Source organism: Erpetoichthys calabaricus, chromosome 3, assembly GCF_900747795.2.
Source record: "Erpetoichthys calabaricus chromosome 3, fErpCal1.3, whole genome shotgun sequence".
In the NCBI taxonomy this organism is placed as follows: domain Eukaryota; kingdom Metazoa; phylum Chordata; class Cladistia; order Polypteriformes; family Polypteridae; genus Erpetoichthys; species Erpetoichthys calabaricus.
Window position 1 is genome coordinate 48,005,702 of NC_041396.2, and position 14,858 is coordinate 48,020,559.

At 37.0% G+C, this 14,858-nt stretch overlaps 1 protein-coding gene across 5 annotated transcripts in view; it reads right to left on the reverse strand.

Moving 5' to 3' along the window:
• Positions 1–14,858, reverse strand: part of LOC114648002 (protein EFR3 homolog B) — a 157,219-nt gene that overhangs the window by 18,826 nt on the left and 123,535 nt on the right. For all 5 annotated transcript variants that reach the window (XM_028796772.2, XM_051925594.1, XM_051925593.1 and 2 more), the window contains 6 exons: positions 14,220–14,295; positions 13,178–13,339; positions 12,698–12,829; positions 3,585–3,652; positions 2,660–2,787; positions 1,100–1,191 (listed from right to left, as the gene is read on the reverse strand). In XM_028796772.2, coding sequence (XP_028652605.2) covers positions 1,100–1,191; positions 2,660–2,787; positions 3,585–3,652; positions 12,698–12,829; positions 13,178–13,339; positions 14,220–14,295 — 658 coding nt within the window. The remainder of the gene's footprint in view (positions 1–1,099; positions 1,192–2,659; positions 2,788–3,584; positions 3,653–12,697; positions 12,830–13,177; positions 13,340–14,219; positions 14,296–14,858) is intronic.

Below are 14,858 nucleotides of genomic sequence, written 5' to 3' on the forward strand. Positions count from 1 at the left end.
TCACATGCACTAATCTACGCCCAGACTTGGTCCTATCCCAGACTTGATCCTATGGTCTAACTCCTGCTGCTGTGTCTTTATCATTGAGCTGACAGTCCCTTGGGAGGATGGCATCGATGAAGCATATGAAAGAAAAAAGCTGTGGTATGCCAATCTTGCTTCTGAGGCAGAGGAGCGAGGTTGGAAGGAGAAGGTGCTTCCAGTGGAGATGGGCTGCAGGGGCTTTGTAGGCAATTAAGGGACTCACCACTGTCACTGAAAGAAGTAGTCACTGGCTGTAGCTGAAGTGAAAGGAGACAGTATGGGTCGTCAAATGACCACATACTAACCAAGCGACATGCACCTAGGTCTGTTCAGCCTGTGGTGGGCCTGCCTCAGCTAAAGGGTGTCTTGGGGTAAAAAGCCAAAATACCCTATGAGGCTCGGGTACACAACCGATGATGTGTTGTACTGGTGGAGAGACTAAGTGTTCATCATCAATGTCACTCCATCAAGGAAGCACCACTCAAGGCAAGTGCTGTGCTGAATCGTCAGGGACTGTAATACCTAATCCTATTAAACAATCTGATATATAATATATACTACTTCACATTACTGTCCTTAAAGTTTATAAAAAGGTATTCTTAGAAGTAGCTAATACACACTTGGAGTCCTTGAGAACAATTAACTACACTGAGTGGACAACACAGACCTGTTATACAGGTTGTTCATCACAGTCTATTCATTTCGAGGAAGTTTAAGTTTGGAGGTTTCATATCAGTCCAATGTGACTTGTATACTGCTCGATATTGTCATCTACTCCGGGAATAACACCAGCTCAAGGATGCAACACGATGGAATAAGCTGATAGGAGGGCAGTCTCTATTAAAGGACTGATACTGAACTTACTGAAAACAGTGGTCACTTTATGATTTGTTTTTCTGCTGGAACATGTAAATTTCTTTGGGACCATTGGAGCTAAAATGGAGGTTATATGGTCTTCTCGACTTCAACTCTACCTAAAGCATTAGATTAACCTTGGAAATTTTTTTTTTGTCTGTATTCGAAATTAGAAGTTATTCTGTAACTGTGTTTTGTATATGTAAATTAATTACTTTACCTCTTCCTTTTCAGGACTGTTTCTGGATTCAACCTCTACTTGCAAGGAAATTGTCTCCCCAATACTTTTCCTTTTAGACAGTCGGTCCTCATCTAGAGAAAAAGATAGCAATGTTTAGCCATGCAGTATATTAGGTCAAAGGGTACCTCAGAGTGCTTCCATTCAGGTTTGATTACCATGCTACACTTCTTTCCAGGTCCTTATGACTCTATATTGGATAATACACTAGCTTTGTCTAAAGAATATCCAGCATATTGGGTCACTGAAAAAGATGACTCTTACATAAATCCATAATACAATAATAGTAACTTTCAAATATCAGACACACAATGCAAATCCCAAAAACGCAAATGATATCCAACAGTATCTTTCTAAAGTGAAACTGTTGAGAAAACACAGAGTATGACTGGTGACTTTTTTTTAGTGACTTTTATATTGTATACTTTAATATCTATCTATCATCAGATTTTTGCTATACTCTGCTGTGAAAAAAATATTTTGATTTGGAACGTATTTACAAAAATAATACATCAGAAGATACAGACTTGCTATATATCACTCAATTATCCAGTGTCAAAATCAGAATTTTTGACTTTGCAGGTTCATTTCTGATGAAAGAATTGTAACTTATCTTTTAAAGCAAGACTGTAAAATATGTAGTATTTTTAAATGAATTCTGTATTATAAACATGCAATTATTGAATATTAATAAAATGTAAATTTAAGTAAATTTAAAAGTTAAGCTTAAACTATCCAAATACTACAGCAGGACCAATTATTTGCTTTCCTTTTGCAGTAAAAGTTACAACTAAATTCTGACATATACATAAACTATGCAGATTTTAAGCACTTTGATATCTTCATGACTAGTTTATTCAGTTGCACATAAAAGGTCTTCAGATTCTAATCATATGTACTATAACATCATTAGTTTAAATAAATTAAACTGAGTGAACATTTATGTGGCATCCTTAATTGAAAATCATCTCAGAGGTCAATCACTGTTCTATCCTTTCATAGATCATCAGCCTTTCAGAAGAAACCGTGGTAAACTCTTGCTGACTGCTGACTGTTCACCTTAAGAGTTGTTAGGTGGACTGTGGAAATAATTTATTTCCAGCACAATATATAGCCAAAATTTGAAAAAATGAATATGATGAAACAGAGCATTTAGTTATGATGTTCAGCTAGTCAAGGATGAAATGCTATGGGTACAACTTTCTTGCTAGATCTAGTATACCCAGTTATTTGGGATTTATTCAAAATTTAGTGATGTTACTTCCCTTAAGATGTAAATGTATAAACATAAAGATCAAAAATAACAATAAAAAAAATATCAAAATTTAATTTTACCCATGTATGTAATAGTGATGTAAGGTGAGACTGAGATAAATGCCATTCTGTTACAATAAACACAGCGTCCCATTTTAATTTGTGTAAACATGGTATTGCTTTACCATGAAACAGGATTCTGTCAAGGAAACTTCAATTATTGTAAGAAAAAAGTCACAGACATTTTATAATCATACATCTTATTGCAACAAAATTGCACTACAATACCTGTAAACTGTGGTATGTATGGTGTGGTAAGTCTGTCTGCATTGTATCCACTTCCTCCAAGTACCTCGCTAATTTTGCTTTGCAAAAACAGCATACTTCCTTCCAGTTTGTCCAAGGATTTTGGTACCCTAAAATATGCAAAAATGCATCAAAATGTACAGACAGACAGACAGACAGATAGATAGATATTTATTTGTCTGCAGGGGAAATTTGGCTTTTTACAGAAATTCATTAAATAAATAGTTTTTTAATTTGGTAACATATCAAGCTGCCAGGCAAGAGGAAAAGAGAAAGGTCTAAAAGATGATTTATGGATGTGGTTAGAGAGGACATGCAGGTGATGGGTGTGACAGAGCAAGATGTAGAAGACAGGAAGATATGGAAAAAGATGATCCGCTGTGGCAACCCCTAACGGAAGCAGCTGAAAGAAGAAGATGATCAATGAGTGTGATTGCAATGGATGCAGCAGGGATGGGCACTAGCTCTCTGAAGTTAAGTATTAGTTGGGTGGACTAGTATTGAGTACAGTGTGTTAGTGCATGGTCAACATGGATTTTCACAAATACTCTGCAGTTTCAGAAGAACACAACAAAAACAATTGATTATGGTGCACCAATCTATATTATTTATGATGATGCTGAAAGCAGCATTGGACAAGTTATACCATGAGGTGCTAAGCAATAGAATACAAGGAGCAGGGTTTTAGAGAGCACTGCACAGATGAGTTCTGAAATGGCTTAAGCACTGGTGAAGAGCATTTTCCACAAACCTGGATTCAGAAGCAGCTAATCTCAAAGTGATTTAATATTTCAGAAGCTTACAGGCAAGTGAGTAACTACAGTATAATCACTATACTAACTATTAAAACACTGAAATTTCATGCCTGGCATGCTGAAATTGCACACTAGAAAATCAATTGATTTACCTGGGCTTCTCTATAAACACATCTTCAGGTAACATATACGGTGCTTCCTTCTTACGAGTCTCAATCACCTGAATATCACAAGGTACAAAGTTTTGTTAGACATTTGTGATTAGACCTTTGATGAATGTGGTTTTAGAGTTAGGTAAGTAGTGGGCATAATGCTTTAAGTCAATGAACTTTAAACCAAAAAATGTTGGTTCAGTTCCTGCATCTGACTCATTGTTTGACCCTGAGCAAATCACTTCACCTACCAACTGTCAGTGGTTCAGTTGTAATATATACAGTATCTATATATGAGGAGTGATCAAAAAGCTTCAAGTCTCACTTATAAAGACAAATCCCGGTAAAACCAAATTTTCTTTTTCAACACAAATTAACAGTAATTCACTATTTATAATGTTCACAAAGCTTTTCTAAGCCATTCAAAGAAAACACTTTTTTTCTTGCTTGCACTATCACACTTGTATAACTGATTTTACATAGTCATTACTGGCATAACCCATCCCATGGAGGTAGCCCTTCACATTGCTTAAAAGGTTATAGTCATGCAGGTTTAGGTCTGAAGGGTGGGGTTGATGTGCTATCTCTTCAAATCTGCAATTTCACAATTTAGCATTTGCAAAGTGAGCAGTGTGAGTAAGTAGAACTGTTGTGAAGCAAAAGGTGTGACAATGAATAGTAGTATAATAGTAGTATAATCTTAGCCAGTTATGTGGTCTTTTCTAGGCATGCGATCACCTTCAACATCATACAAAACAGTGCACAAGATCTTGATTGTGGCAGATGATCTTTGCCAAAATAAAAACATAGAATGGAGATATGTGTATTTGTCATGTAGACATGTACATTTGGCATAATAACATATTGGAGCAAACTCATTAGGCTTGAAGATATGACGGTCCTCATTCCTTTACAAAGGTTGTTAAGAAAACCCCATCCAACCATGCCAATTGTACAAAAAGTAAGTAAATACAGTATGTGTATTTTTTTTACCAGTGTACACATTTTTTAATGATATTTGCAGACATCGCACTGTGCAAGTCTCTGCATGCACAGCCAAAGAAATCACATAATTATATTTAAGGAACAGAGTTCAGAAAACAGATACATTCTCCCACATTTATTCCTAAATATTAAATAAAAAGGAAAAAAATGAATTTTATGACATCTTCTATAATGATTTTTCCCTTTATGGCTTAGAAAACCCTAATGCATAACAGTATCCTGTGCATAAATGTTCACTAATGGAGCTAAATAACTTGCGTTCCTCTGAATTAATTTTTGCTTGCTTATTATTTTACATGCCTGTTCCTCATATGCAATCAGCGCTTAACAGCTTGTAAAGATAATGAAAATTTATTATGAATACCTGTTAGCATTTTCATAATAATTCTTGTCCAGCACATATTATTCTAGACAGACAGACAGACAGACAGACAGACAGAACTTTATTTGTCCACAGGGAAAATTTGCCTTTTTACAGAAGTTCATTAAATAAATAAATACACACAAACACACACACAATGGTCTGAACACACATCAGAACAACTAAAAAGGAAGACAATTAAAAAGAAAGAAAACTTCTGACTTGGCAGTCCCAGTCTCAGTGAGGCATTATGCAGGCATATTTTCGTTGGTGTAAAGGAGCTCCAGCAGCATTTCCTGACACACTTCTGCTAAATAACTTGTTGGCTGAAAGTACTCAGTGTTAGTGTGTAAGACAGAGGATGTGCAGTATTGTACATAATGGCACTCAGATTTTTTGCATTAATTCCTCTGCTACGACCTGCAGGGGGTCCACAGTGCATCCCATAACTAATCTAATACAGAATAATTTACTTGTTATGAGACAAATAGTCAAATTATTTATAGCGCACTTTAATGAAAGTACAATGAAAGTGCACAAGAACAAAAAATCTGAACAAACCTTTTCTTAACAAAGCAGCTTTACATTTTAACAGAATTACAGAGGTGCTGAATATTTGACTGAAAAAATGTCTCTACTAAACTGATGTTATGGCATTGTGAAATTTCATACTCTCTTATATAAAGTTAATTTCAGAGTGTAAACAAATCAACTAATTTGACAGTGTTGGTTTTGTTTAAGATTGTTTTCTGACAATTAAACTTTTGAAATGAAAGAACTTAAACGGTGCTGCAAGAAATACTATAAATAAAAAGTAACGTGCTGAAGGCTTTGTTTTTGAAATATTACATTAAGTCATGCATCATTCTTATTTTTTATATTTTTATATCACACACTTTGCCTGTGATGTGTGTCAAAGGAGGAATCTTACAATTAGTAGTCTGTAAGATGAAGGCTCCTTTAATAGTTTATTCTAACACTGCTCTTAATAAAAAGGATATGTTACTGGCATATAATAACCAATAACGTTAGTCTGACAAATTATTCACTTAAGTTTGTCCTCTACCTTGGAAAACAATACTTTAGGCTAGTGTGCAAAACAGAAAAATTAGATAATGATTATGTTTATACTTTTTATCTGAAAAACTAAACAAAATGCATCAAAGATGCTTACCCAAAAACTTTTGGTCATAAGAATATTTTATTACTCATTTCAACAGAAAAGAATAGGGGTGCACAAATGTGGTGACCTACCAATCATTTTAGTCTTCCATGTGTTTCCAGTTCAAAACATGTATTTCAGTATATTTTTGCTTCTTGCTGCATACTGTGGTAAAAATATCCTATTCCTTATAAATACAGAACATAAGAATATTTTGAAATAAGATGGTCCATCTGTTAGTGCCCTTTATGTTTAAAGTTCAACTCATCTCTCTTCTTCTTCTTCTTTCAGCTGCTCCAGTTAGGGGTTGCCACAGCAGATCATCTTCTTCCATATCTTTCTGTCCTCTGCATCTTGTTCTGTTACACGAATCACCTGCATGTCCTCTCTCACCACATCCATAAACCTTCGCTTAGGCCTTCCTCTTTCCCTCTTCCCTGGCAGCTCTATCCTTAGCATCCTTCTCCCAATATACCCAGCATCTCTCCTCTGCACATGTCCAAACCAACGCAATCTCGCCTCTCTGACTTTGTCTCCCAACCATCCAACTTGAGCTGACCCTCTAATGTACTCATTTCTAATCCTATACATCCTTGTCACACCCAGTGCAAATCTTAGCATCTTTAACTCTGCAACCTCCAGCTCTGTCTCCTGCTTTCTGGTCAGTGCCACCGTCTCCAACCCATATAACATAGCTGGTCTCACTACTGTCCTGTAGACCTTCCCTTTCACTATTGCTGATACCCGTCTGTCACAAATCACTCCTGCCACTCTTCTCCACCCATTCCACCCTGCTTGCACTTTCTTTTTCACCTCTCTTCCACAATCCCCATTACTCTGCACTGTTGATCCCAAGTATTTAAACTCATCCACCTTCGCCAACTCTACTCCCTTCATCCTCACTATTCCACTGACCTCTCTCTCATTTACACACATGTATTCTGTCTTGTTCCTACTGAACTTCATTCCTCTCCTCTCTACATCATATCTCCACCTCTCCTGGGTCTCCTCAACCTGCTCCCTACTATCGCTACAGATCACAATGTCATCAGGAAACATCATAGTCCACGAGGACTCCTGTCTAATCTTATCTGTCAACCTGTTCATCACCATTGCAAATAAAGGGATCAGAGTTGATCCTTGATGTAATCCCACCTCCACCTTGAATGCATCCGTTACTCCTACCGCAGACCTCACTGCGGTCACACTTCCCTCATACATATCCTGTACAACTCTTACGTACTTCTCTGCCACTCCCGACTTCCTCATACAATACCACAACTCCTCTCGAGGCACTCTGTCATATGCTTTCTCCAGGTCCACAAAGACGCAATGCAACTCCTTCTGGCCTTCTCTAAACTCCATCAACATCCTCTGAGCAAACATTGCGTCTGTGGTGCTCTTTCTTGGCATGAAACCATACTGTTGCTCACTAATCATCACCTCACTTTTTAACCTAGCTTCCATTACTTCATGCTGTGGCTCATCAATTTTATTCCCCTGTAGTTACTGCAGTCCTGCACATCCCCCTTATTCTTAAATAACGGCACCAGTACACTTCTTCTCCACTCCTCAGGCATCTTCTCACTTTCCAAGATTCCATTAAACAATCTGGTTAAAAACTCTACTGCCACCTCTGCTAAACACCTCCATGGTTCCATAGGTATGTCATCTGGACCAACAGCCTTTCCATTTGTCATCCTCTTCATAGCTGTCCTTACTTCCTCCTTGCTAATCCGTTGCACTTCCTGATTCACTATCTTCACATCATCCAATCTCTTCTCTCTCTCGTTCTCTTCATTCATCAGCCTCTCAAAGTACTCTTTCCATCTGCTCAACACACTCTCCTCGCTTGTGAGTATGTTTCCATCTTTATCCTTTATCACCCTAACCTGCTGCACATCTTTCCAAGCTCGGTCCCTCTGTCTAGCCAATCGGCACAGGTCCTTTTCTCCCTCCTTAGTGTCCAATCTCTCATCATACGGTTTTTCTTTAGCCTTCGCCACTCTCTTCACCTTGAGCCGTATCTCCTTGTACTCTTGTCTACTTTCTGCATCTCTCTGACTATCCAACTTCTTCTTTGCCATTCTCTTCCTCTGTATACACTCCTGTATTTCCTCATTCCACCACCAGGTTTACTTTTCCCCCTTCCTCTTTCCAGATGTCACGCCAAGCACCCTTCTTGCTGTCACCCTTACTACATCTGCTGTAGTTTCCCAGTTGTCTGGTAACTCTTCACTGCAACCCAGTGCCTGTCTCATCCCCTCCCTAAACTCAACCTTGCAGTCTTCCTTTTTCAACTTCCACCATTTCATCCTTGGCTCTGCCCTCACTCTCTTCCTCTTCTTGATTTCCAGCATCATCCTACAGACCACCATCCTATTCTGCTTAACTACACTTTCCCCTGCCACCACTTTGCAGTCTTCAATCTCCTTCAGATCAACTCTTCTGCATAGCGTGTAATCTACCTGTGTGCATCTTCCTCCACTCTTGTACGTAACCCTATGTTCCTCCCTCTTCTTAAAATACGTATTCACCAGAGCCATGTCCATCCTTTTGGCAAAATCCACTATCCTCTGACCATCTTCATTCCTCTCCTTGACACCATACCTACCCATCACCTCCTCTTTTCCACTGTTCCCTTCACCAACATGCCCAATGAAATCCGCTCCAATCACCACTTTCTGTCCCTTGGGTACACTGTTCATCACTTCATCCAACTCACTTCAAAAATCTTCTTTCTCACCCATTGCACACCCAACTTGCGGTGCATATGCACTAACAACATTCATCATCACACCTCCAATTTCCAGCTTCATAATCATTACTCTGTCTGACACTCTTTTCACCTCCAAAACACTCTTGACATACTGTTCCTTCAGAATAACTCCTACCCCATTTCTCCTCCCATCCACACCATAATTGAACAATTTGAATCCACCTCCAATCCACCTGGCCTCACTCCCCTTCCATTTAGTCTCTTGCACGCACAATATATCAACCTTCCTTCTCTCCATCATATCGGCTAACTCTCTCCCCTTACCAGTCATTCTGCCAACATTCAAAGTTCCTACCCTCAGTTCCATTCTCTTTACTTTCCTCCTCTCCTCCTGCCTCCGGACACATCTCCCCCATCTTCTTCTCCTTCTTCAGCCAACAGTAGCCTAATTTCCGCCAGCAGCCTGTTGGCTAACAGTACTTGGTGGCAGTCGTTGTTAACCCAGGGCTCGACCAATCCAGTATGGAAATTTGTATTGTTGTCCGTATATTGATTTGGCAAAATTTTACACCGGATGCCCTTCCTGATGTAACCCTCTCCATTTATCCAGGCTTGGGACCGGCACGAAGAAACACACTGGTCTGTGCATCCCCTGTGGCTCATCTCTCTGAATACTTGTTTTTGTCTAGTCACATGAAAGGAAAGGGACTATTTTAGTTGTTATTAGAAAAATAAGAGAGTACAAATTTGCTAGTTTAAAATCTATTCACCAGCATTACATGAGTTTGAAATCAATTCACATTCATTACATGAAGAAAGAAGTGTGAAAATGTTTATAATCATCTTTTTCACATATATTGACAAATCTGTAATTCTATTTAAGAATAAAACCATTGCTCAAAAAGAAACCTTGCAAATGTCATTTTTTGTTTTGTAAAAGTACGTAGAAGGGGTGTACCTATTGTACATTTTCATATATCTGTATGTAGGTGCACTTTTACAATTTAGCTCTGTATTTGTAAAGCTATATAGGGCAGCTTTCACAATAGAAAGATTATTTGTTTGGTGATATGCTAATAATATCCTACAAAGTACAAAATAAATGTAACAAATTTATAAAAAGAGAGAGGCAATATCCCTTTACCATCATTATAAATTCAAGTTGATATACTGTATCGTATTGTGTGTTTTATTTGAAAGTGTAGTTCTGGTGAAGCAGTGATAATGGGGCTGAATTGATGAATTCATGATTATTTCTTAAAAGATTCTTATCAATGAGCCATAAGTAAACACAGTTTAAAAATTATCATGTTTACAGACCCAGACAGTGCCATTATACTGTATATATATTTTTATGCTACTATGAGACTTTTCTCAAATTTAGGCTCATTAAGTACTTTAAATTTTTAAAAACAGAAATTTCATATTTCCTGATAGGTCTAAATAGAAGGTAAAATGTTTACGAAAGCAAAAACATTATTTACTTTATTTTGTATTGAATACTGCACTAAAAGCTATTTTAGTTCTCAAAACTAGATATTGCCAGCAACAAGAAAAAAATTCTCATAGACTAACTTTTTAAAAGCTTTTGCTTCTTAGCATCCAAATGTAATTCCCTGTCATTCATGCCTAAAATATTTTTTTATGTTTTGTGCCAAGGGTTTTATTTCAAAAGATTCTTCTTTTAGTTTAATGCCTGGCTAGCAAGAGGTTGTCATGGACAATATACTATCAAAATAAGCTTAGGCCAGAGTAAAAATCCCACAGGAGACTTCCAGGATAGGTAGAATTACACTTAGCTCTGACAAAGGCTATGTACAGTAGATGCCTGCATGGAGTAATAGGGAATGCTACTGTAAGTGAAAGTATGTTATGCACACATGCTAGATGAATTGGAAAAACAACAGAAATGGCCAGTAACACATGTGAAACAGACATGCGGCCAAGTACGACAAAGCTAGGTCCACAATGGTACTACTTTAGTGGATGACAAGCAGGTATATGTAGGCAGCAGTAAAGAGTAATAATAGTCAGTACATCACTGTGGTCCATTATTTAATAGGTTTTGCACCAATATCAAAGGCCTGCTTATGAAATAGTGTTTTTTCAGAATATACAGTTTAATTTCTGATGATTATTATTATTATTATCATTGTTACAGTGCTCACTTTCCCCTTTTATTTTTCAAGGCTTGGCTTTGGTTTCATCCAAGTACTGTTTAAAACCATGAGAAAGCATTTCTTTCAGTTTTTTGTTTCACCAAGACTTCTAGAAGAGGAATGGCAAAACTTCTAGTTAGTCAGTTATTGGGTTTACATGCAGACGCAATATCAGTAAAAGCTGAGTAACCTAGTTAAGGCAGAAACCTGTTTTTTTAAAAACCTCAATTTACATGTTCAAGTAAGCTTCTGGAGTTCTTCTTTGACAGAATGCTTCGATATCATTAAACTGTGCAAAAAAAGAGTTAAACGTCATCACCGGATACTATGGATTTGAAAACAAGCATGAAGGCAGTAATAATTTTCTTAGTTTTGTAAATAGGTTTAGTCCTTCATGTGTTGTGAAGTAATTTACATCCATCCCCTTTTTATATCTTCAACATGAGCGACTGATGATTTGCGGTATGAACACTGGCCACTGTGCCGCTCAGTTACGTTGTTTCACAACCTCTATAGCAAACTGCTGGATTAAAACTAAATTGACATTTTTTATAAGTTTCTGTTACAACAGCACACTCTTTTTTTGTTAGCTGTGTGACTGAGCCGTGCAATGGAGTTATGTATTGGTATGTGTGCCTCTTGCCTTACACCTAGTGTTGCTGGAATAATAATAATGCAGGTATTTTTTCTTTAATGAACAGGCAAGTAGTGCATTAGATTACTTTAGATTACTTTAAAACATAATTGAACTATGTAACACATGTTACTTTTAACATGCTACCTCCGACACTGCTCCCGAGATAATTCTGCTGAACTTAGCACTGTAAGTTCAGCTCACCAACATAAATTTAGGGATTTGTGAAATACTGAGATAGATTTTTGCAACAAAGAGAAGGAATTTGCTTCAGGAAATTTGTCTTGTGGATACTTCTGCATGTGGCTGCTGAAAGCGTGTGTGAAGCTAACACATGCACAGGCGAACAGAGTGCAAGGACATGCACAGTCTACAAAATCCTTAACTGTAACCCGGTTTAGAATATACATAGCTAAAAAACTCAAATTACTTGTGGAGACATCTATGTGTGTTATCCCAGCTTCAGTAACCAAAATAAGGATTTACATGGCATTTTAGCAGGTTTCTGTGACTAACCATATTATTACAGCACCTGTACAGACACTGTTAGAATGGCTTATGGTATCAAAACAATATTTTCCTAACATTACAAAATGTGTTGAAACACAACAATCCCTGGATCCTGGGCCAAATGAAGCACCACAGTTGCTAATCTGTTCAACTGCTGCTCTCCAAAATCCATCTACACTCAACACTTCTACACACTCCTACAACATGTGGAGAAGATAACAGCCAAAACATCAACAACACCTTAGCTGACTACTGGATTCAACTCTGTCAACTTTTACCTTGGTTCTCTTGACAGAGTTTGATTGTAGATTTGTATGTTGAAAAATTCTTTACCAACCAACCTGGCAGACAAGGGTCCATACCAACACAAATAGGCACAGATATGTTATAGTGTTGTTGCTTTCATCTTTTCATTTTTTACTTTATGTTCCCCCCTTATATGATTTATTATTAATAAATATACCGAGTTGTTCATACTTTTACTGTAAATACTCTAAAGAGAGAGTTTACAAGCAAAATACAGTATATGAGTAATAAAGTGATGAAATCCTTCCATTGCTTACTTCATGAATGTGTTGGCAGAAGGCAGGAACAGCAGTCAGCTGGCTAATCAGATTTAAATATGCAGCAGAAAGTGCATGAATAGCACAACGATTGTATATAGGAAGGCTCTCTTCATTTGCAATAGCCAGGTCCTACGAGAAATAAAAATATAGAAACAAACAGTTTAAAACAGATATAACCCATAAGTTAGGAACATACACTACATGTAGCAAATAGGAAGACATTAAAATATTTTAGATGGTTGCAACGTTGTACAATATAATACAATGCATCTTATTTTTGTATAGCGCTTCTCACTGATTGTAGGTGCAGAGTGCTGCAAACAAATTCTCAGGTAAAATCCATAACTAACAAAATGTATTATCCACAATTAAAAAAAAAAACTATGAGACAGGATCACTGGAAGAGATTACTATTCTTACCTTAAAAGTCAAACACTTGATAGGAAAAATAAAATGAACTTGAACAGAGAAAAATACCTGCAATGCTAATGCCAGCCTGATGAGATCAACAACCACTTCTTCATTTGCAAGTTCCATGCTAATGAGAGCTAACAAGGTGTAAAGGATCTCAAAATGTGGATGACTACTGTTTTCCTCCTTGCACGAGAGAAAGATGTGACGGTACAGCTGCTGTGAATGCTGCAAAGACAAAAATGTGAGACATGTTGCAATGTAGAGGTGTGGTAGAAGCCAGTTAGATATTATCATTATAAATTCAATTCACCCATTCATTTATTCTACAAAACCTGTCTTTTTCAGTGTAAGTCAAAGGGAGTCAATGCCTATTCTGACTACAATGGGCATAAGGGAGGAAAATAAGTCTAAATGGGATGACAGTCTAACACAAGGTATCTGTAGACATACTATGCGATGTTACACTTCTTGAAAACTAGAGGTAAACATAAATCCACAGGGGAGACATATCTGTGTCAATGGAGAACCTGCAAAAACCATGCTGAAGGCAGGTTCTCCATAAATTCAACACAGGTCCAAATATTTTGAGAAGGCAATACTGCCCACTACAGCACTATGTCAGCTATACTGTAGATTATACCTATAAGCATTAATCCAATTTACATGCAAACCAGCATACATAAAAGGCTAAATGTGAAAGAAGAATGTAACTAAACCCTGAATGGGAGAAGGTGTAGCAGACATAGGAGACAAATGATTGGGAGATACTGTCAAGTGGACATTTTTGGTAAGTAGATATTACTTGTGGCAAAGCATTGTCCTTTTGGAAATGACACTGGGAAGCCCTGCTATGCAAGATTAGACTAAGGGTGGCAATATCTTCTTAAAATAATATAGTTTTGTGATTACAACTCTCTTAATAAGCAGCACAGGCTACTGGTGTAATGGACAATGACATCTGGAATTCTGTTGGGCCATTGAAGAATGCTGACCACTCTGGAGTTAATTACTCCTTGGGTTCCATCCTAAAAACTAACAATACCTTAAATATTGATCATTAAGTTGCTGTATATAAAACAATATACATTTCTGAACACAAACATACCTTTTTCATAAAAAGGTTATCCTGCCTGGAGCACTTCTCCACCTTCAATTTTAGAAAAGAAATATCTGAAATAATACTAAAACACAAAACAATCAGTAAGTCAAAAAGTAATGACACAGTAGTATGCAAGAAAGCTGAGAAACTGAAACAAATGTAATGAATAAAAGTAAATTAATTCAAAGTATAGTGTATCCTACAAACAGCTGCACTCTAAAATAACCTTAAAACCAAGAATACATCAAATAATTAAATAAAATCCTGTAAAAAGTTTAAAGTGGAAGCATTCAACATCATTATTCTGCAATTGAGAAACATCATATATAAACATTATAAAGGATTCATTGAGTCTTACAATGTTCATTAGCATTTTGCAGAATGCTGGTGTCATTCAGGCTTAATTATTAGTAAAATCATTGAAAACATCTTACTTTTTCACCAAGTATGAGAATTATGCATTATCTTCTAACTGTTATATTCAGGCTAATGGTATCAATGACTGAAATATGAAAGACTGTGCTCTAAACCAAAGTGTATCGTTTAAAGTCACTTTTCTACAAGAAACAAAAAACAGGCAGAACAAGGGTAGAGCAGAGTGATGCTAAATGTTCCTATTTTTGCATTAGGAAGGCAGACACTTCC